Here is a 23,080-nt window from a genome sequence, read left to right as displayed (position 1 = left end):
GCGTATTGAGTTTCAGACATAAATCGACCATCAGACATTGTATTTTAAAGTATGACATGATATGTTTTTACAGTGCTTAGAGCAGTAGGCTGATTAGGTATATAAGGGTTGTGTACTAACACTTCATGTTGAAATATTTTTTTATAGTCCCTACATTGTTCCCTTTTGGTAACCCCCTAACATTTATATCCATATTAGTTTTCCTACATTAATTTGGTGTTATGGTTAATAGCTCTTCAGAGAACCATTTCTGCCATTTGCAAGACAGTGTAAGGTGGTTGTTGAATAAAATGTAAAGCTACATTCATATTTCGGACCTGCAATTCCGAAGTGTTCCAGTCCCCATTTTTTAATAAGGTACCATATTTGCTCGTATTTTATTTTTATTGTGCAATTTCTTTATTTAATAAGGATGTTTTAGCTTCACAATATTCAATGAAAAGGACAACTAAAATACACATCCATATTCCAGCTCTTGGGTGGGGCTTAACTGGCTGTTAACCGCATTTTTATCTAGTGCATATTTTAGATATGAGTGTGGTGATTCCCCTTCTGGTGATTTTACATGGGAACTGAGGCTGAACACTTCAGAGTATTCAGGAACAAAGAGTCAGCTTCCTTTAGCATATGTGGCTTGATTCTGCACTACTAGAGTCAATGGGAGTTTTGCCATTGATTTTATTGAGAACAGGATCACAGTGCCTAGGATGGAAATTGGATGGCAAAACTTTAACAAACCATGTTTGTCCTGCTGTTGCTATTTCCAGTAATATAAGAACTTGCCTCTTTTATTTTTACCACGACTAATTCTAAAGCTGCACATCAAGAGGCATGTTGTGGACACTCCTACACTTAACTGAGAAAGTAAATTTAATGCCCAAAAGATATAATTGTTAATGTGGATGGGTGGTAGATATTACCAGTCAGTTGTTCTTTGGCACTGGAGTCTTGAAGGAGCAATCAACAAAACAAATAAAAGCTCAGTAAGCTCTCGTACTCTTTCTGTATCCTGTAAACTGAAAAACTGACAGAAGGAAATCTGTCATCACAAACGAGAGTTTCCCTGGTCTTGTCTACAATAATTGTTGGCCAGATAATCAACTGTGTGGGTTATTCCTATGTCGGAAGCTGGAAACTCCAAGTTTGGACTGTTGAAATGTCCTCCTAATTTCTTGCAGTTGGCAAAGCTTGCCTGCTCACTGAATGGATAAGAGTGAGTTAAACAAATTGGCTTATCCCCTAGAGAGCACGGCCATCTACGTGAGGGGAGCCCTCTGCCTCCACATTACCTCTCAGCTTGTCCACTTGCCACATACTCGGAAGTCCCCTCTCAGGGTGGAATTCATACCAGTGATGGGAACCCTAATAGGTTAATACTAATAGTTAGCATTAGCTTGCTTGGCAAAGCCCATAGGGCTGGTTGGAGAACAGTCTTTTGTTTTGTGTTTGGACTGAGTCCAGCACAATAAGGTCCTCGTCCGTCACTGGGGCTCCTGCGCACTACCCCAGTACAAATAATTATATTGTGGTCAGTCAGTCCCTCCTCTCCCTATGCACAGACCTTCATAGAGTTTAACTCTGTTTTCCTAAAAATAATGGCATGTCAGCTATATGCATGTGTGATGGTGTTCATGCTCCATATGTTGGTGAAAGTATTTAAATGTTACCCTGAACTGCTGTCTAGAATCCCTTTATTTCTAAGATGAGACTTAAAAGTATGATGATCTCCAAATGTAAGGAATGCAGAGCCAATGGGAGTTTGTGAGAGCAGAATGTTCAGCTTCTGCTTTGGGCAACTATGTTCTGCCTACCTCAGTTCCCACAGCAGTTTCATTTCTAATTACAGTAGAATCTCCATTTTCTGAATGCCAGTCTTACAAATGACCAGTTATATGAACCGTTTTTCCTGACCGGGGGAAGGGGGAAATCATACAACAAAAGTGCTGTTGAGGAAGAACAAGTCAACATCTCTTCACATCCAATAACTTTAGTGCATTGGAAATCGCTTTGCAGTGGTTTGAACAACAGGAAGATAGCAGTGCAGTACATCCTACCGAAGTTTATGCACCAGATCTACTATAATTTTGAGATAAGAACAACAGAATTTACAGTGATGAGAAGGTATCGATACACCAGAAGGATTCATCTGGTCCTCCACATGGTTCTTCTTTATATGATGAAGCTTTCTCATCCACTTAGTTCTTCACCCAAATCCAGCATTGCTACATCTCACAGCTTGGATGGATTCTGTATGTCTACATTAGACACAGAATGTTCTTCAGAAGAACAGAATATCTTACTTTAGAGCAGGAAATTTTCTAAAGGAATTATGCATTCTGCAAAATAAAAGTATTTCTTATTATGGACAGTATCAAAGGGTCACATTTCTTCTTAGTGGTTTATTTCAATAATCTTGGATTATTTATTATATTTAAAGTACTCGAGTCTATCTGTTGTTTTAACTAAGGTATATTTGGCCGTGATATCAGCATTTCATCTGCCTGTAAAAGGAGGTTCTGTTTTCTCTCATCAATCAGTGAGCAGACTTCTGGGAGGCTTGATTTGAGTTTTTCCTCATGTAAGAAAGAATACTCAAACATGGGATTTAAATCTAGTGCTTTCTCCTCTAATGGAACCCCCCTTTGAAACCTTACCAAGCTGTCCAATTCACCTTTTATCATTGATAAATGAGTCAGACCAAAGGTCCATCTAGCCCAGTATCCTGTCTTCTGATAGTGAGCAGTGCCAGATGCTTCAGAGGGAATAAATACATCACCTGTTGTCCAGTCCCAGCTTCTGGCAATCAGAGGATTAGGGATACTGAAAGAATGGGTGCATCTGTGATCATCTTGGCTAATTGCCATTGGTGGGCCTATCCTCCATGAACTTATCTAATACTTTTTGAACCCAGTTATACCTTTGGCCTTCATGATATCCCTTGGCAACGAGTTCCACAGGTTGACTCTGTGGTGCGTGAAGAAGTACTCCCTTATGTTTGTTTAAAACCTGTTGCCTATTAATTTCATTGGGTGATTCCTGGTTCTTGTGTTATGCGAAGGGGTAAATAATATTTCCCTATTCACTTTCTCCACACCATTTATGATTGTATAGACCTCTATCTTATCCCCCCCCTTTGTTGTCTCTTTTCTAAAATGAACAATCTGTCTTTTTAATCTCTGCTCATATGGAAGCTGTTCCATACCCCTAATCATTTTTCTTGCCCTTTTCTATACCTCTTTCAGTTCCCATACATCTTTTCTGAGAGGGGATGACTGGAACTGCATGCAGTATTCAAGGTGTGGGACTACCATGGATTTATATAGTAGCATTAAGATATTTTCTGTTTTATAACCTAGCCAGTTCCTAACATTCTGTTGACATTTTTGACTACTGGTGCACATTGAGCAGATGTTTTCAGAGACCTATCCACCATGACATCAAGATCTCTTTCTTGAGTGGTAACAGCTAATATAGATTCCATCATTTTTTATGTTCACTTAGGATTGTGTTTTCCAGTGTGCTTTTTTACACTTTGCACTTATCATCATTGAATTTAATTTACTATTTTGTTGCCCAGACACCCAGTTTTTTTGAGATCCCATTGTAACGCTTCACAGTCAGCTTTGGACTTAACTATCTTGAGTAATTTTGTATCATCTGCAAACTTTGTCACCTCATTGTTGACCCCCCACTTTTCCCCATCATTTATGAATATGTTGAACAGCATAGGTCCCAGTACAGATCGCTGGGGGATTCCACTATTTACCTCTTTCCATTGGTAAAACTGACCATTTATTTCTATCCTTTATTTCCTGTCTTTTAACTAGTTACAGATCCATGAGAAGACTTTCCCTCTTATCCCATGAGTGCTTACTTTGCTTAGGAGCTTTTGGTGAGGGACCTTATCAAAGGCTTTCTGAAAGGCCAAGTACCCTATATCGACTGGATCACCCTTGTCTACATTTTTGTTGACACCCTCAAGAATTCCAGTGGATTGGTGAGGTGTGATTTCCCTGTCTCAAAGCCATGTTGATTCTTCCCCAACATATTCATCTATGTGTCTGATAGTTCTATTCCGTACTATTTTTTCAACCAATTTGCCTGGTACTGAAGTTAGGCTCACTGTCCTGTAATTGCCAGGATCACCTCTGGAGCCTTTTTTAAAAGTCTTACATAAATTTTCCTCCATGTGTCGTACACAAAGAAGAAAGAGTGGTTACTGTCTTAGAGTAACTGTGCACATATGGATCCCACAACCTGCCCTCCTTCCCCACAACTCAGAGTCTTATATATTTTGGGGATGTCATGCTTTTTTGCCTTCGGTAGGGGAGCACAAGAGAATGAAGAGTGCAAGCATGACCCCTACAGGACACTGTTAGTGAAACTATTCCAAGCTACTGTGCTGGGGTGCCCATACACCATGAGTAGGATCCACATGTGCAGACATCTCGAAAAACTACACTTACCATAAGGTAAATAATGGCTCTGTCTACTGTATATGTTTCTATTTTACAGTTATTTTTGTGTGCCGCTCTTGCATACACATTATACATATAATATGTATGCAAGAGCGGCACACCAAAATAACTGTAAAATAGAAACATACACATATACCTATGTATGTGTGTATATATATAATATAAATAAAATATTGGAGAGGGGTCTGCATCCAAGTTCTCTACAACTAGCCTAATCCAAGTACTAAAACCAAACGTTCAGGACTTTTGGAAAGTTCAGGCCTGGTTTTTAAATGTCCAAGTTTAGAAATGTCTATCAGGGAGTCTGTTTCTGTCTGTTGCAGCAGTTCAATCTAGAGCTGAGGTATGGAGTTAATGCTCATTTCGTGTATGTGTGTGTGAGAGAGAGAGATTATTTATTATTTGTATTATTGTGCTGCCTAATAACCTTAGTCATGGACCAGGAACCATTGTGCCAGGTGCTGTACACACAACAAAAAATACAGTCCCTACCCCCAAAGAGTGTACTGTGTGTGTGTGTGTGTGTGTGTGTGTGTGTGTGTGTGTGTGTGTGTGTGTGTAAATAGAATGTATGTGTTTATATAGATAAAGTATATGTATAAAAATGTGTGTGTATGAGTTGATAAGGCACTCCGAAATCATTTGGGATGAAACACACTATATATAAATATGAACTGCTGTTGATATCAACTATTTTCTAAAGGAAATAGTCTGAAAGCTTTAATAATATTCCCCATTCCTGCAGGCAGGTGTTAACAGTAGATAGTAAACCTTCCAATCTGTGGAGTTAAGTGAACACATTTTTCATTGTGATACTCAAGTCTCTCCCTAGATTCCTTTATTTGCCACTTGTATCATGTTTTGGAATACCTTCTGTCTTCAGGCCTCAGGTTGCTGCAGTATATAGCCATCTAGCTGTTGTCTGCTTTTCATCACTCCTATTATTCGCAGAGTATTCTTTTTTTCTCATCATGTTGTATCCCATTCTGAACTGATCTTTCATTACTAGTGAAGTAGACCTGTTGATTTTTTTCTGTGCCAGCTTTCTGAATGATTGTTCCATGTCTCCACCCTTTCTAGTCCCACATAACCCAAACATATCTGCAGAGGGACTTTCAGGTGGAGAGGGGAGCACGCCTTGTAGCTACTTTCCCCTTCTCTCCAGCTCCACCTGACATTGTTCCCTTTACCAACAGAAACAATCCTGATAAGCGTGTGGTTATGACAAGGGAGCTATGACAGATTACTCCAGCTGATAAATTAAACAGTAGTAAATCACCAGAGTACCTGTAGCAGTACAAAAGTTCTTGAAATGATCCTTCCGTTCTCCTTTTTTCCTTTGGTAAATACTCATTTGGACAATTATAGGTCTTTTTAAGGACAGGTCTACTCTACAAACTTTTGCTGGCATAGCATTACCAGTGAGATCTATGAGGAGGTGTGATCCCTGACTGACAATGCTGTGCCAGCAAAAACCCCTAGTGTCGACTCAGAGTGGCAAAACTGTGCTTTTGCCGGCATAACTTATTTTTCTGGGAGGGCTGAAATAAGCTATGCCAGAAAAAATATAGTCAACCTGTGTAGTTTTGCCAGAACAAACTGTGTCCACGGTTGGAGCACTTTGCCAGTGTAGTATATACCAATATAGCTCTTCCTGCAAAGCTCTCCTTGTGTAGACCTGGCCTGAGTGATTAACAGGTATTCAGGATGAAGTCATGCTGTTTGTTGTTTAAATTCAATGGGATTTGGACACCTGATTCCATTAGGCACTTTTAAAAAATCCTAGCCTATGTGCTTAGATATTTAGCTTTGGAGAAAATTTCTCTGAAAATGGCCCATTTATATATTTGTTAGGATTACCTTTATTTAAAAAATATATTACTGTCAAAGGGCTCTATTTATTACTGTACTATACTATATACTATAATTAATAATCCTTCTATAGTCTCCCTTAAAATAATTAGGGTTTTTACCTCCCATCTAAGCTATCATTTTTACGTGTCCTTGATAAAACCGTTTTTTGTTCTTAGACTGCCTTTACAAATATTTTTGCACATTTAAAATAGGTAACAGTGAATTTAGTTCATTTTCATTTAATCATTTAATATTTCCTGGCTTAGGCTACACGTGAAAATGAGTTTGATCATTGTCTAGTCCCTAGTGGATTTCTGCCTACAACACAAAAATCACTGCAACTTGGCCCTCTTGGTAGTCTTAAACTGGAATAAAAAATATGTTAAATTCAAGAATAAAATGCATGAGAACAGTCGTGTGGGGAAATTTGCACAAAACCTGCCCACGCTGTGCATGGATTGAGCTACAGGTAGTGCTTTTAATCTTTCACACGCAAGAAATTCAAGTGCAAATTGTTTGGTTTTGGGTTTTTGAACTGAAATATTCTTTTAGGCCGTTCAAGCATGTTAAATCTTTGTAGATTTCTGAATGTTTGCTTAGCCTGCATACATGTATTATTTTGTTAATGTTGTTATTGTAAGATAATGGACATATTTCCTCTGCCTTTTTCTATATTAGGGACATCTTCAGCATCCTAAATAAGAATTCATTTTTTTATGAATTAACATAGTAAGGGCCCCATCTTGCTATCTTTCCATGCAATATTTAGGAAAATACATAGGAACTTCTGTTTTGTCAGCAATGGTTTATTGCATTGTATGCTTATGTGTTAGATGTGCAAGGCCTTTCATTAAACAGCAGGATATTATTAGGCATAGCATGAAAAGCCTTTATAGTGTATCTGCCTTGTTTAAACTTGGCCCACAAGCATACTGCAGACTAAAAGGGTGAGCAATGAATTGAGAGTTGATGGCAGGCCCATAGAGGTCCTAAGGCTCAGGTGGTTGTCAGCCATAAGTTTAGCTTGGCTCTTTCAGTAATTTGTCACGCCTTGGTCTGCTCCTGCTGCGCCAGCACGTGCCAGCTTAGTGTCAGAGTGCCTGTTCGCCAGACGGCCACTCAGGCCTAACATCCTGCTGTTAACAGGACCAGCGGCTTGCTGTGGCAGTATGGAATACAGAGCCTTGGCAACAGCCAAGTGCTGTGCAGAATAAGCATGTTCATAATGAGATGTGAATGGCATCAGTCAGTCCCTTTAGAATAGGGTCTAGGCGTGTGCCTCCTCTCTTAGGAAGTTTGGCAGCCTATTCATTAGCAAGAGTCATCAGGAGTTCAGCCTATAATAGTGAAGCAGCCCCAAATACACTCAGCCTAATACTTGTGCTATCAGGAATGTGTTCTGCTGGGCTTTAAAAGAAAATAAGTAAATAAATTGTCAGCAGGTGCAATCTCTGAAATGCTTAGTATTCATTTTCTTTCTTCGGTTTCCCAAAGGAAGTTTATAGAAGGATTTATCATATGTGTATCTGTCTCCATTAGCATGAAAATCTTCCTAAAATGTCTTTTAACCCCAGTGACTACATTAACTTGCATATGATTAAGACATAAACACATTGATTATCCCCTCTGAGATGGAGCACTAGAAATCTAATGCTGCATTATTTTACTCTGAATTGAAAAGAATGTTCAGTCATTTTTAAAGTATCATATTAATGTAGCGGAAACTACAAACTTGCACCTTGGAATAATTCTAATGAGTAATGTAGGCTTTTCAATTAAAAAAAATCCAATCACCTACATTATATTGAGTCACTGGTGTTATTTCATCTTCTCATAATTTGGTAATTATGAATTGGCACTTTCTCCTACTTAATGCGATCTCGTAGAATTAGAATGCTTTTCCACATGACAAAAACGCAATGAAGATCTGAAAACTTTTTTTTTTTTAAATGAGGAAATGGGGAATGAGATGTCATACTGGCTTCTTCAAGTGTTAATTCATAAAGTCTATGTGAGGTTCTTCAGTCCATTGTAGATTTGTTTCAGACGTTATCCTGTTATTGGAAATGCATGATTCACCTTCTGAGAAAACAGAAGCTGCACACAAAAGGAAAAGATTTGCTTTCTCCACTGTGGAAAGCTGCTGCAAGCAGGGGTCCTATTAAGACAGCTGGAAAGTTGCTTCAGCTTGTTACGCTTGTAAGTTTTATTGGTGACTGGTTTTTGATTACACATTTGAATGCTGCATGTTCCAGGTTGCCGAATTTTAATTAAAAGACAATAGTCTTGGTTTAGATTGCTTTGTTGTCTGTATTATGTAGACTGTACTGAATACAAGGTCTTATTTTATTAATATGTATAATTTATTAGTACATCCAATGATATCTTCTACAGTATAACTTTAATGTAAACTTCGTATGCTGAGGAATCTTATTCAATGCTGTATACTTCCTTATTTTAAGTAGCACAATGATCAGTTGCATCTGTTCTTTTCCTTTGCCTATAACCTGTACTCCCAATTCAATTATTGTTGGTAGGATGAAAAGAATAATTGTAATGCAAATATTATCTATCAGGAGCGTGCTAATCATGAAATACATTTCTGTTGACATTATGGTTTTTCACCTTAAAAATATAACATTTTTTTCCCCAGGAATATACTTCTAGGGTCTTTGTTTTCATCCCCACTAACTTCAGAGATCTCTTGGATTCAGTCACTAAGCCATGCCTTTTTCAATAATATTTGTGTTGAAGGTAAAAAAAATTATTGATATTATAAATAATTTCAAAAGGTACAGTGTTATTACAGTTCAGAGCTTATGTTTAGAAATCTTAAATATTTTAAAGAAATTTTGAAAGGCATATTTTTCACACCAGTGATGTAGTTCTCTAAATGTGTTTGTATGGATTGAACTGTTAGCATTCTAGGACATTGTGTAACAGCATTTAATTTTGCATGTGCATTTTCTTAACCTGAGTATTGCAGTTATGAGGAAAGAGCTCTGTATCTTGAAGCAATAATCCAGAATCACAAAGAAGTAATGACATTTGAGGATTTTGCAGCTCAGGTCTTTTCTCCCTCTCCTAGCTACTCTCTCAGTGGAACTGGTGAGTCTCTGTACATTATTCTTCTGTTTAGCACTAAGAAGCACTTGAGCAGCAGATGTACACCTGTTTTTCGTAGATAAATGCTTGCAAATTTAAGAAGAGCATTCTCCCTCTGAATCAACTAATGAATATCAAAAGGAATGATGACATTCATTTTAATTTGTTTTGCATCAGAGCTATTCACTCAGTTCCTTTCTTCAGCTATCCTGTTAACCCCCGAATCTAGCAAGGTTAATGAACTTTCTCTCAGTAATGTGCTCTGGTTCATTCAGGAGTGTGGGTTTCTTGCTGAGCTGGGAATATGCTGTTCAAAAGCAATGCCTGAATCAGTGCTTACTTATCGAAAAATAGTTCCTCACAGTAGAAGCCGTTGCTACTAATGCTAAATGGGGATTATGCTGCTGAGATACCAGGGTCAGGGATTAATGCAAAAGAAATGTAAGGATAGTATTCGGTTAGAATATTATAACAGTAATACAGTATGCTAACATTTTCCTTTTAATATTTGATATATGGATGGACAAATTTCAAACTTCCTACCAATGCCTGGATAGGAATCTCATTTTTAAACTCTATTTCAACAATTATTTCATTAATCTTGTTGAAAGATGGAAATCTATGTAAAACTCAGTGAATATATTCTTAACATCATAACAAGATTTTAAGTTAACTTCTAAGGTCAGTAAGATACCAGTTGCTACTTTGTCATTTTAATAATTCTTGATAAATCGGTTTTAAAAGGAAACATTAATTCTGAAGAGTAGGTTTCTAGCACCCTAAGGATTAATTTTCCTCTCTTGCAGAAAAGTATACAGTCAGTGCCTGATGAATTCCTTAATCCCTTCTTTGCACCCATTGGGTGTACACTTTCTAATTATTTCAACCCTGTATAAATGTTTCAACACATCTGCTTTATTCCCTATATTCTGACATCTAAACTGAAAAATTGAAGGAAGAAATTACGTTTACTGAAATAAATCACTTACAAATAAAATCAGCCATGCATCATTGTTTAACATTACTGGCTCCAATCCTTGAGCTTTCAGAGCTTTGTTAGGAGATAAGAGGTATATGCATGTACTTGTATTGGTCGCCAGTAGCAGCAGGCAGAAGGCTTTGGAGATAAGCAAGCTGGCAGAAGTAAAGGGGAACCAGTGCTATTTACATAATCGCGCCTCTGCTTCCTGGAGAGGCGTCAAGAAACACAGGGATGGCCTCTATTGATCTTTGTTGAACTGGAATACTAAACATTAGAAAAGCTTATAACTTAAAGCTTTGATTAATGTTTTCTACATTAAAAAAGTAGAACAGCTGTGAATTAAATTCTTTTATATACCCTGCCAAAACTCTGAGACAAAAAAATTATCAATTTCATTAGAAGTGTAGATTTCATACCCAGTTTTGTTAGAAACTTTGAGTCATGTATCTGTTTAGGTATCAGCAAATAAAAATACAGGCATCTTGGCAGAATTTTAAAATACTTTAAGCATATTTTATTGTCTTCATCAGTCTTCCATACTTCTGTTCCACCACATTTGCATATGTTATTTGGTCATCTTATTCTGATCAAATTAAGCATAATTAGAAAAGACATTATTTTCTAAATTCTATATCTGTTATGCAAAAAAAAAAACTTAGTTAAGATCTGTTTAAATTGTTCAGAAGAACTGTTAAATAATCATTAAGTACTAGAATCATTTTTTATGTGATTTAATTTTTCTTGATCAGAACTTGTCACAAAATTCAGATCCTGCTTTTCAGCCTTCCAAAGTTTGGGTATGTTTGGAAGCATATTTTTAGTTCAGCCTGTTATAATACTAGGGCCAGTCATGAGTCAGATACCAAAACTCAAGTCTCCAAAGTTCAGGGGTGTTCAGATGTGGGATTTCAGTTTGCCCAGCTATAGTCAGAGGCACAAAATCCAGATCCAGGCTTGAATTTAGAAGCATCCCCTGCCAGTCTCCCTTATTCCCCTCCAAGGTTTCAAGTTGTTCTGACTGAGCAAATCTTTAGTCTACTCAGTGTTATAAGACAGCTAATACCTGATTTAAAAGATCTGTTGTAATTAGAGAATGTTGGAAGAACAACACAGCAAACTGTATACTCGAGAAATTCATTTCATTTATGGGCTTTAGAAAATTCTATATTGTAAGGTTTCAAGCTGTGTATTAGAAGAGAATAATTTATTTATTATTTTTAAAATAGAATTTTCTAGATTAGACAACTCCCTAAATCATGAAAATTACTTGTCATATTAGCCTTTACAAAGACATGTAAATCCGTGATTCAAGACAGGTTTCAGAGTAGCAGCCGTGTTAGTCTGTATTCGCAAAAAGAAAAGGAGGACTTGTGGCACTTTAGAGATTAACCAATTTATTTGAGCATAAGCTTTCGTGAGCTACAGCTCACTTCATCAGATGCATGCATCCGATAAAGTGAGCTGTAGCTCACGAAAGCTTATGCTCAAATAAATTGGTTAGTCTCTAAGGTGACACAAGTACTCCTTTTCTTTTCGTGACTCAAGAATTTCCCTATTCCAGGATTAAAAGAAAAACTATCCATACTTTTACCTGTTACTGCTTAGTTGCTAAATTGTTTAGTGTCAGGATTACTGAGTCCTATTATAATCAGATTTCAGGATTGTGAACTCTTAGGCTCTAAATCAATATTGAAACCAGATATAACTGATGTAATTCCACAATCGTTGTTAATGCTGAATAGTCCCAGGGCTTAAGCACTAATATAGGCCCTGATGCTGCAAAAAGAGCCAACAGAGCCCCATTGAAGTGAGTGCAGCTCAGGATGGGCACAGTGGTCTGCCCACACACATCCACCTGTAAGATCAGGGACATCTGTATTCATATAATATTTCCATTATCATCACATTTTAGGTTAGTACTTTGCAGTAGATCTTCCATTTACTAACTCAATATATAAAACTATGAATCAGAACATTGTGTATTTGTATCTCTATGAGCAGATATGGAATATTGTGATCCTTCATGAGACGGTAATGCGATTCCTTTAAAATAAAAAGCAAGCTACTGTTAAATTCATTTGAATTAGGTCACATCCATTTATTTATTCACATCAATGTCCGGAAAAGGGGGGTGGGTTTATTTTGAAGTGAACTATTCCCAGAGCAAGTTTGAGTGCAAGCAAACACAAATTGTGATAATTTCAGCTAGCAAGTATTACCAGTGCTGTATTTGTAGATACACATTATATCATCCATCATGTCTCATGTAGTTCAGAATTTTACCTTATTTACATGTGTATGTAGCACAGGTTGGCTGTGCAATTTGTGTGGAAGTGGCATTCTTCCATTTAAGAAATTTGACACATGTTGGTAAGATCTCAGGTTACTCCAAGGGGAATGCTCATCCCAAAACAGAGAAATGAAACCTGCAAAGAAAAGTGGAACTGCCCAAGGCAGGCCCATCTATCTATGTTTTTATCCTCTTCCAAGTAGCAAGCCAACTGAAAAAATTGACCCTGAACAGCTTAAGCCTTCATGGTGAAATTAGGGCCCATTCTTCCACCCATGCTATCCTCAACATCACCTCATCGTAATCCATGATCACTGCATATACAGATACACAATCCCAGGGATCAATTTGCCCTGTACACAATCCCAGTAGTACAGTTTTATTTTATCTAGGATTTTTTTAAGCAGTTAATGCAACATAGGATTCAAAAAGCATCCTGTGATATACTATAAATTAGTGCAGTGAAAATATAGCCATTAACGTATGCAATTTGTATATTATTATTAATTACCTTTTCTGTGCTTTTATGTTCTGTTACACAACCTCAGACTACTAGCAAATAACAAGATGCTGCAAAATGGATGTTGCCCCCAGACTCGCATGTGACATGGATTATAAAGTGTGCACTGATTTAGGCTCCCATTCTGCAGACGTTTATGCAGGTGCTTACCTTTATGCATGGGAGTAGTCCAATTGTTTTTGTGTAACTCTTTATAGGACCAGGGCCTTTAACTCTTTATATGTAGTGTTAGATCTCCATGCATCTTAAACATTGAAAATACAGAATACTAGGCAGAATGAACACCCCATAACTCATTTATGGGAAGTGCAGATTTAGGATCAAAAGATCAGAATAAGATCCTTTGTTGCTAAACTGGTAGGTTACATGCCTTATTTTAATTAGGCTGTGTATAAGAGTCAACCCAAGAAGTCCTTAGTAGTCCTATAGTATTTAATTATTCTCATCCTGTCCCTCTGCAGATTTTCCTACTTTAAAGGGTGTTCTTAGCTACAATCCTTTCCTCTTCTTCGTCCTGCCTCCCCTGGTCAAAAAACCAAAAACAACTTTTTGGACAAAATACTGGTACTCCACACAAACTTCAGAAAGTGCAACTTGATGGTGCATTCTTTCAAAAAAGCAATCCTAAATGGTCAATACTTATGTACAAACAGGTGTATAAAATATGTTTCCAAGTCTAATTGCCCTTATAGATGAAACAGAGTAGCAGTATAAGATTAGAAGCCCGACAGTGGTTTTAACTGCTAAGAGATGTAAACACTTGAAAGTTCTAGAAAAGGGAATCAATATTCAGACTTTAAATAACAGTTCCTTCAGAAAGAGCTTTGTGCTGCACATTTGGATACTCCATCATGGTCGCTTTCTGCTGACCATGAGAATCCAGAAATTGTATCTGCAAGCATTCTTTTAATATTGTAGACTTGCAGTTGATTCTTCAAAGGGTTAATTGGAACGGGCACACTTGACTGCTGAGAGGACTGATCTAATCACTGCCATATCCAAGTGCATCTGTTCACCATGAGGTCATTCTTGTGCATGCTAATGATTTGGAAAATAAAGCATAATGCTTGACATTATCAGAAAGCATATAAATAGTGTAAATCTTTACTTTTTAGTAGCCGATGGCTATTGCAGAATGAAAAGAAAGCCAAATGAATCTCAGATTGCACTTTTTTTTTCTTTTAGGCAGCCTTTATTTATTGTCACTGGACTAACAGGAAAACTATATAGGAAAACTGTGGCACCCAATAATATATGTTGATAAAGGGATTCTTTAATGAGTATTGTAGCATTGCCCAGGAGCAACACTTCAGTTAAGGAACTGTAGCTGTTTCCAGCATTCCCAGGTTTTTAAGGCTGTGGAAATCTTGCATGCTCATTTACATAAGATTGAAACTTAGCAGCCTCGTTGCTCCATTTTTTGTTTTGTTTGTTTTGCTTTTGTTTTAAAAAAATGATATAAAGAATTAATCTTTCTTTTATTTCTAGAATGTATAATAAAAATGTTTTTTCTGCCCAAGACATATTTACTATTTTTTAAAATACCTTTTGCTGAGTGTTTAGCTTTCATTGATCCCTTTTGCTATTTAAAGGGAAAGAAACATTCAGTGCAGCCATGTTATTTAAAAAGACACTTTTTCTAGTTTTGATTTTCTTTGTACTCCTCGCTGTTCATTGTGAACACGTTAAACACCCGCAGCTGGCCTGGGTCAGGTGATTCAGACTCGCGGTGCTCAGGCTGTGGGGCTGTAAAATTGCAGTGTAGACGTTTGGGTTCAGGCTGGTTCCGGGGTGATGGTGGCTTCCTATTCTGCGGAGGAGATAGGTCCATTTCACAACACCATGTGGCAGTTTGACATTTTCTGATCAGGAAAGAGGCAAAACTAGAATTGTCTCGGGGGTGTTGCATGTCCAGCCTGGAGTGCTGTGGCTGAAGAATCATATATAGCCCATGCCTGCATTGTGCTTGGATCGCTCCTGTTATCAATTCTTCCATTTCAAAAACAATTTTTATCTCCAAATGTAGAGGAAACGTAATAGATTATGATTAGTACGGAGTCTGTTGCAAAGTCTGATTGAACTCAATATGACTTTGCATTCTAAAAATTGTTAGGTGCCAGGAGATAGATCAGTGATAGGAGGGAGATTCACAAGACCCTCAGGATAGATTCTTGAAGCCTTGATAATAGATAAGAGAAAGTTACTGTCTAAGCCCAGACAGAGTTTTCCAAATTCACGTAGATATTTAAAAGTTAATTGCTGAGTCCTGTAAGAAACCTTATGTCATGCTTAGCCTTAGGTAAGGCTAAGCATAACTTTTATAGATTACCAAAAAGGTGTGTCATCTTCTGGGATACTCTGACCTGTATAGATCCTCCAGTTGCATCCTCAGTAAAGTCATCGTCTCTCACTATGTAAGGTACTGCATGCCTAAAGGACCCTTTTGACTCCAAATTTGGATTCAATAACTAGAAACCACAATTTAGTAACTATCTCCATTGCTGCTAGTTCCATTGTGTCTCCATACCTCTCCCTTCAAGTGTGTAGTGTTGGGACCCTTATTTTGGCTCAATAAAAATGACCTTCCTGTTAGCCATTTCCTTCCCGTGGAGAGTGGGTGAGCTGGCAGCCCTCTTCTGCAATGCCAGTTCCTCTTTCAGATATCCCGTAAAGTAAACCTTCATCTGCTTCCCAGATCTATTCACAAGATTAATTCTGAGCTCCATGGGGATCTGGACATTGATTTTCTTACCATTTTGTCCTCAGATGACTCTGTGTAGGGAAACCGATGAAGTGAGCTGTAGCTCAGGAAAGCTTATGCTCAAATAAATTGGTTAGTCTCTAAGGTGCCACAAGTCCTCCTTTTCTTTCTGTGTAGGGAAAGGGTTTGGCATTCTGTAGGTGGTGGTGGGGCCTTGAAGTTTTACGTACAGGGAATTTAGGCTTTCTTCTGTTTCCTTGCCCTCCCTCCCTCCCTCCCTCCCACAAAAGAGGAAGATCATTCCCATTCAGATTTAGTCATTGCTACATGGGTTTGTGTATGTATTAAGGAAGCATACACAGCAGTCTCCCTATTCCATAGGCATTAGAGCTCCCTCCTCTGATAACGTAGTCTCCTCCTAGGCCAAGAGAGAATCTGTGTCAGTACAGGAAACCTGTCAAATGGACTCTTGGCGTTCCATCCATGCCATTACCATCTGCATCAAAGCTTCCACTGATGCAGCTTTTGGGCCAGTGATCCTGAGTGTTGTAGTACAAGGAACCTATGGAAAATTCCCTAGATAAGTCCTCCCAGTCTGGGTTTGGGTTTTGCTAGGCCAGGCCCAGCAACCCAGTTGTCAGAGCCCCCTAAGCAGAGAGGGAGATTTTGGTCCTTCCATCTTGGGAAGCTATCAACAGGCCAGAGAGTGTGCTTTGGTAGCTGAGGATGAAGAGGTGCCAAAGTTTCTGTTAGCTGGTTGGTGGAGCTAACTGATTTAACAAGAGAGGAAAAGTTCTGTAGTTTTCAGATTGTTGGAGTCCCCCATAGAAACACATTTTACAGGGAGGAGCAAAATTTACCCTTTCATCTTGGGGAAATCTTAGATCTGACTGAAACATAAATCCATTTCACATTTTCCATAATTTTGTGTGGCTCATTATAGTAAATTTAGAATCAGTGTGTTCAGACAACATAGCACAGAAATTCTGGTCCATCTTCTGGATGCTAAATAGTGAATTTGTGAGATCAGAGTCATTTCCTTGGCAACAAACTGATATCATAAGCAAAATTGTAACTTCACTGAAGAAGCTTGGCAGTAATGAAGAAATCTCATTCAAACACAAATGCCTGCCATGGTCACAAGGACAACACTAAAAATTACAGCCAAAGTCATTTCTCCTTTTCCAGTAATGAAATTTCTTCTTTCAGGCTGCTGTACCCTCGTTAATTCAGTGATCTGCTAATGGGTATGATGAGTCTCAGAATTCTGAGACTCATCCACTAGCTATGTGCAATGGAATGTGAGAAGAAGACACTCTCACGTTAAACTCACTGTTTTCTCCTGATTTTTGTAGGTTGATCACACGCTTAACATTTTAAAAATTATTTAATATTGCGTATGTTGGCAGATGATTTGCATATTTTTCAGGAAAAAGAAATACTGGAGTTAAGTAGTAAAATGTGTAAGTTGTGTCAGGAATGTTCTATTAAATCAGTGACTAAAAAGCTGTAGTAAATACCAACGGCCAGATCCTGAGATAGTGTCAATCAATGTAGGTTGGTGAACTCCACTGAAGGCATGCTGATTCACACCAACTGAGGATCTAGGCCCTGCTCTTTTAGGGATCTAGTCAGGCAAAATTGTGAGGCTTAAGAAGGTTGTATACAATAGCTATGCAGCAGGCTTGACCTGCCATGTGGAAAGGCCGTCCTGCTCTACAAAGGGAAGAAAAAACAGTGCATGGCTGGAAGTTGTCCCTGCCCATTGCATACCGTTGCTCACAATTTGTATCTGTCCCCCTAGGGCTGCTTAGGCTACAGAGCTACTCCCGGCCTCAACTGTTGTAACCACTATGCATGGAGTGGCTATGATCTGCAAAGAGCAATCAGTCTCTCTGCCTGGTCCCATTTCTTTAAATTGTTGGTTGAGTTGGGGAAACTCTCCCCTCCATGATCTCTGGAAGAGACAATAGATTGGTGGGGAGAGCGTCCTCCCTAGCAATCAATTTGTAGAGGAAGAAATATTAACTTGATGGGCCTCTCTCTTCTTTAGAGCTGACAGCTCCAGCTGCTTGACCTGTCAGCCAGCAAGAGCACTCCAGGCAGTATGGCCCCTTTAAAATTTCTTCCCTGGCTGACAAATGTCAGCCAGCCAGCCATGAGCTAGCCCCCCGTGTGATGGTGTCATTCCCATTCACCAACTCCACCCCGAGAAGGAGGCAGAGTTGGCTGGCATTTTAAGGTGATCTCCAGCATTCTATGGCCTCATTCAAGAGGGACATACTTCCTTGAGATCGATTGTAGTTCCTCTGACTGTGGAGCTTAGGAGGCTTGTGGAGTTTTTGATGGCTGGGGAGAAATTGCAGAAGTGATGTCAGGCTAATCAGAGCCCTCTCTGCTTTAATTATTTCTTTACTGCAGAGCATTGCTTTTGATTTTAACTTCTCTAATATAACAAAGGGCCTGATACTGAGGGGTGTTGAGCACCCATTGCCATCAGTGGGAGTCATGGGTGATTAGCTTCTCTCAGGATAAGTTCACATCCCTGGAAATATTTCAAGGGGCTCTTAGCGTCAGGTGATTGTCTTTTTCTGAACCACAGATGGCCCAGAGGTTAGGGCACTAGTCTAGACCCCTGTTTGGTTTCCTGCTCCGCCACAGACTTCCTGTGTGACCTTGGCAAGTCGCTTAGCCCCTCTGTCTCTCAGATCCCCTTCTGTACATTGAGGAGAGTAACACAGCCCTACCTCACAGGGGCGTTGTGAGGGTAAATGCATTTAAAGACTGAAGCACTTTGATATCTACTGATGAAACGCTCTGTATAAAAGCTAGGTATTATTACCTTAACCCTTCTTGTACAGTAGTTTTACATCCTCCTCTGGACATTTATCAATGGCCTGATCCAAAGCCAACTGAAGTCACTGGAAAGAGTCCCTGGAAAGAGTCGGCTTTGCATCTGAACCTAAAAATAAAGGCTGGGTCCTATCGTATTTCAGTCTCCAGCAGAGTCAGGGCTGAGCTGGCCTTTGCATTGACATCCTCCATATGCTTTGTGTGTTCTGCTGGCCCAAAGAAATGTGCTGCATAACAGCTGTCATAGCTATGGCATGGGGAACGGTAGATCACATGCAGCATTTTCATGTACATTCTTTTCAGTTTAAATTCAACTATTTTAAAAAAAGAATCTCCAAATATAACTAAAAGTTAGATTATGTAGTGAATGTGGTTTAAAAAATTTTTTGAGCAAAAAGATACAAATGAGAGAGATCCAAATAAAGATTGAAATAAGTGGTTATGTATAATCAAAGATTATCAAATCCTTTAATAGATTACACCAGACACGACATTCTTAACACATTGTGCAAATGGAATTCTAGTGTTTTCCTTTCCCACACTCCTGGAGCTTGTTACTGTAGATCTTCATTTCTGATCATAATGTGTTTAAAACATGTTTGTTTCTGAGTGAATGTAGCCACAATTGTCTGTTAAATTGATGGTTTCTTCAAAATATACTGAATTGAACACGTAGGCTAAAGGTTTCCAGTTACACTGTGATTATAACTGCAGTAACCAGTGTCCATGCAGGTTTAGAAATACAGGATATTGAAGTGCTAAGCAGAGTTACTAGGGAGTTTCTTTGTGGCTGTTTATTTGAAGAGTAGACATGACAGTAATATCCTGAAACCAAAGACTTTCATAGACCTGTCATGGCGTATAGGTTAATTACATGTTGTTTTGTGCACACCAGGGCCAGCACTAAAACTCTAGGAACTCATATCTAGGCTATAGCTAATTCATGCCAATTCTTTCTGTATAAGATCTTTAAGATACAGTCTTTCCTGTGTATTCACACAGCTAAAACTCATTTGCTACTTGTCTTCACTTTCAAGGCCCCTCACAGTCAATCCCCACTCTACCTATCATCTCTCATTTGCTATCAAACTATTTATACTCCCCTCTGATCGGTCCATGATGCTGGACTCCTTTGTCCACCTGTTAAAATTTCAAACAAGCACCTTTGTGCTTTCTCTCATGCTGCCCAAAGCACATGGGAGGCACTTCCCATAAATATCTGCAAAGTTACCTCATTATTCACCTTCAGATCCTTCTTTAGCACTCTCCTTTGCCCTGATATCCTACAAAAAACTAGACAATTGTTAAGCTCTTGATGTGCAGAGACCACTGACTGCCATCCAGACCAGTGTTCTCACATTGTTTACTTGTACTCCCCTGTCTGTCTGTATCAATCTGTTGTCTCTTATCTTATACTTAGATTGGAAGCTACTTGGGCCAGGGACTGGCTTTTTGTACGGCACCTAGCACAGTAATGTCCTGGTCTGTGACGACGGTAACACAAATAATGGGTAATAGAATAGTTTAAGGTTCTTTCTCATAGTCTAAGGCTTTAAACTCTTTAATAACTGCTGTAGCAAATTGCCGGCATTACTCACACTTTCACTTTTTGGGAAGGGTTCAGGGCACCGTTTCTCGCCCCTGAACTGGGGTATTAACTGCCCCACTAGTGTCCTAGAGGAGGGGAGTGGAGAGGGAGGGACCCGGGCCAGCCCTCTACTCCGGGTCCCAGCCCAGGGGCCCTAGGGATAGCGGTAAACCGCTTGAACTAGTGGTTTCTTCTCCTGGACTTCTTCCCTCTCCTGCCCTTCAGCTTGTGGGGCTTCCTACCCTCCCTCTGCACAAACCAGGCATCCCTTTACCTAGGGTCTTGGTCTTCTTAGCCCACCGCAGCACTTCTCCAAACTCTCCTCTGCTTCCCTCCAAACTACTCTGCTTCAACTCCTTCCCCTGTCTGAATGAAGCAGGAAGGTTTTATCAGGTGACTGGCTTTAGGTGCTTTAATTGGCTTCAGGTGTTTTAATTAATCTATAGCAAACTTTCTTCCCTCTACAGGGAATAAGGCTTCCTGCTGCCCTCTGGCCATGTTGTATCACACCGCCCCGATGCTAATCCTTCTGTCTTTATTTACTTAAGTATTGCATGTTATAAACCCAGCTTTTCTTTCTCAATCTTTTCATTAAATGAAGGAAAATGTTTACCCAGTTACAACCAAAACACTCTGATGTTAGTTTTGCCAATCAGTTTCCCCAGCCAAACTTGGACAACAGAGAAAGGAAAAGGAAAACATTTAAATATGTACTCCTTTTTATGGTCCAGCTGAAGTAGATAAGCAGTGACTGTTGTCAAGTTCAGGTAGGAGTTGTGCTTTTCTCTGGCAGGCAGACTCCCTGGTACATCTTAGGTCAATCTGGATGGCTGGATTGGAGGCAAAGTCCTGTTGTTAGAGTAAGTTTTCTCCTCTTTCCCGGTAGCAGGATACAGTGGGGATGGTGTCAGATAAGCAGATAAAGACCAAATCCAGAACTCTCTAGGATCCATTCTTAAACCTACAAGACATCATGGCCTCAGGTTCATTGGACATGACAACCATTAGACTGATAGCTTGAGAGAAGGAAATAAAGGAAGGCAAAGAAAAGGAAAGACAGAATCGATACAGATCCCAACTATGGATTATTCCTGATTTACACTCTCTTAGGCACTAGTCCATAGCAGTCTTTTTTCCAGAGATTTTTCAGTATTCTTGTTACCCAAACAATCTTACCTCATAAACAATGCAGCTTTGATCAATCTTAGAACCTATTGACAAAAGGCCAGCTCTCAAAACAAAGTGCACTGGAGTCTCCTTAGCATAGTTTCGGGTGAGTGATTTTAGTTCTTTCCCAGAGTACCAGGGAATAGTTCATAGGCCTTAAATATCTTAGGCCATTTATATGTTAGTGGCTTTTGTTGGCACAGCTATGTCAGTTATATCACACGTCATCACCTCTTGACTAACATAGCTAATACTGCAAAAGTCTGTAGTTTAGACTTGGCCCTAGTCTTTCTCCTGTAGAGAAAGCCGATATCTCAGTTCCATTGTCCCAATATACTCTATAATTAGAAGTGTCAGAATCATTATAACAATTTTATTTGTAAACGTTTGAATCACTGGATAAATCTGATCATCATAAAAAATGTTTATATTCTTGCATAAGTCCAATCTCAAATGGAAATTAAAGCAAGGCACATTTACAACTGTATTTTAATAATTACCCCAGATATGTGACAGATTACATTTAAACTGTGAATAATCCATATTTGATTAGAATTAAATGTTGAGACAGATAAGAATTCTATGAGCTTTGTCTCTCTAAACTTTAGATGTAAAACAGACAGTATGCTGGGATTAGGTTAACAGGTCCAGCATGGACAATCATCATGTGAAATCATGGTTATTGGTCCAGAAGAAAGACCAGAAGGCCCTTGGAGGGAGGGACACCTTTTTGGGTAATAAGGTGAGAGGGTCAACTGAGAAACAATTACAGCGCAGAAACTCCTACAAAGAAACTTCAATTTATGAACAGGCTTGTCTACAAAACATTTAGTATGTGGCAGTTGGGGTGTCAGTCTGCCCTACACTAGCAGTATGTGCCTCTGGACCCTGCTGCTGTGCGCTAGCCATTCCCTAGTGTGCTTTGATCTCCTCCCATTTCAAAGTGGGGTATATCAAAGCACACTAGTGAACGGTTAGCATGTGGCAGCAGGGTCCATACTGACCCTTACTGCTTGGCAAGCTAGTGCAGGGTATATTTGCACCCCAGCTTGCTGCAAACACAGTGTTTTTGTAGGCAAGCCCAAAGATGTTCTGAAAAATAGGAACCTAAATTATTAATCCCTTACATTAGGGAGAGACTAAAATCTCCCTCTTTAGAGATACCATAAGCCAGTACAATTAGGGGAAGAGGGTGTCAAGTCTGAAAAGTCAGGCATATCAAAGAATCCTGAACAGTGTAACAGAGCTGTGAGTCAGGGAGGGAGGGGGCCATGACACAAGACATCTGAAAGGAGAAGATCTGCCTGACATGCCACATGTTGAAAGGGTCAGAAGGGAAAAAAGATACACACACTGGAAATATATGGTGTATATAAGGGCTATTCATCTTAGAAAAGGAACAACTAAGGGGGTGGGTATTATAGTGATTTATAAAATCATGAATGATGTGGAAAAAGTGAATAGAGAACTGATACTTACCATTTCATGCAATACAAAAACCATTTCATGCAATACAAATTTATAGGCAGCAGGTTTAATACA

The 23,080-nt window shown here is 39.0% G+C and overlaps 1 protein-coding gene across 10 annotated transcripts in view; it reads left to right on the top strand.

The window, feature by feature from the left end:
• The window catches only part of RALGAPA2 (Ral GTPase activating protein catalytic subunit alpha 2), a 306,774-nt gene that overhangs the window by 265,439 nt on the left and 18,255 nt on the right, over positions 1-23,080 (top strand). For 9 of the 10 annotated variants that reach the window (XR_012158341.1, XR_012158342.1, XM_073339773.1 and 6 more), the window contains one exon: positions 9,319-9,440. The exons of the other annotated variant lie outside the window; for it this stretch is intronic. Coding sequence is in view for 7 of the 9 variants with exons in the window: in XM_073339773.1 (XP_073195874.1) it covers positions 9,319-9,440 (122 nt within the window). In the remaining 2 variants the exon portion in view is untranslated. The remainder of the gene's footprint in view (positions 1-9,318; positions 9,441-23,080) is intronic. 10 annotated transcript variants of the gene reach the window in all.

The sequence above is a fragment of the Lepidochelys kempii genome, chromosome 3 (genome assembly GCF_965140265.1).
Source record: "Lepidochelys kempii isolate rLepKem1 chromosome 3, rLepKem1.hap2, whole genome shotgun sequence".
Lineage (NCBI taxonomy): Eukaryota > Metazoa > Chordata > Testudines > Cheloniidae > Lepidochelys > Lepidochelys kempii.
The sequence above is the reverse complement of the archived record's forward strand: the minus strand, read 5'-3'. Positions and strand labels throughout refer to the sequence as shown.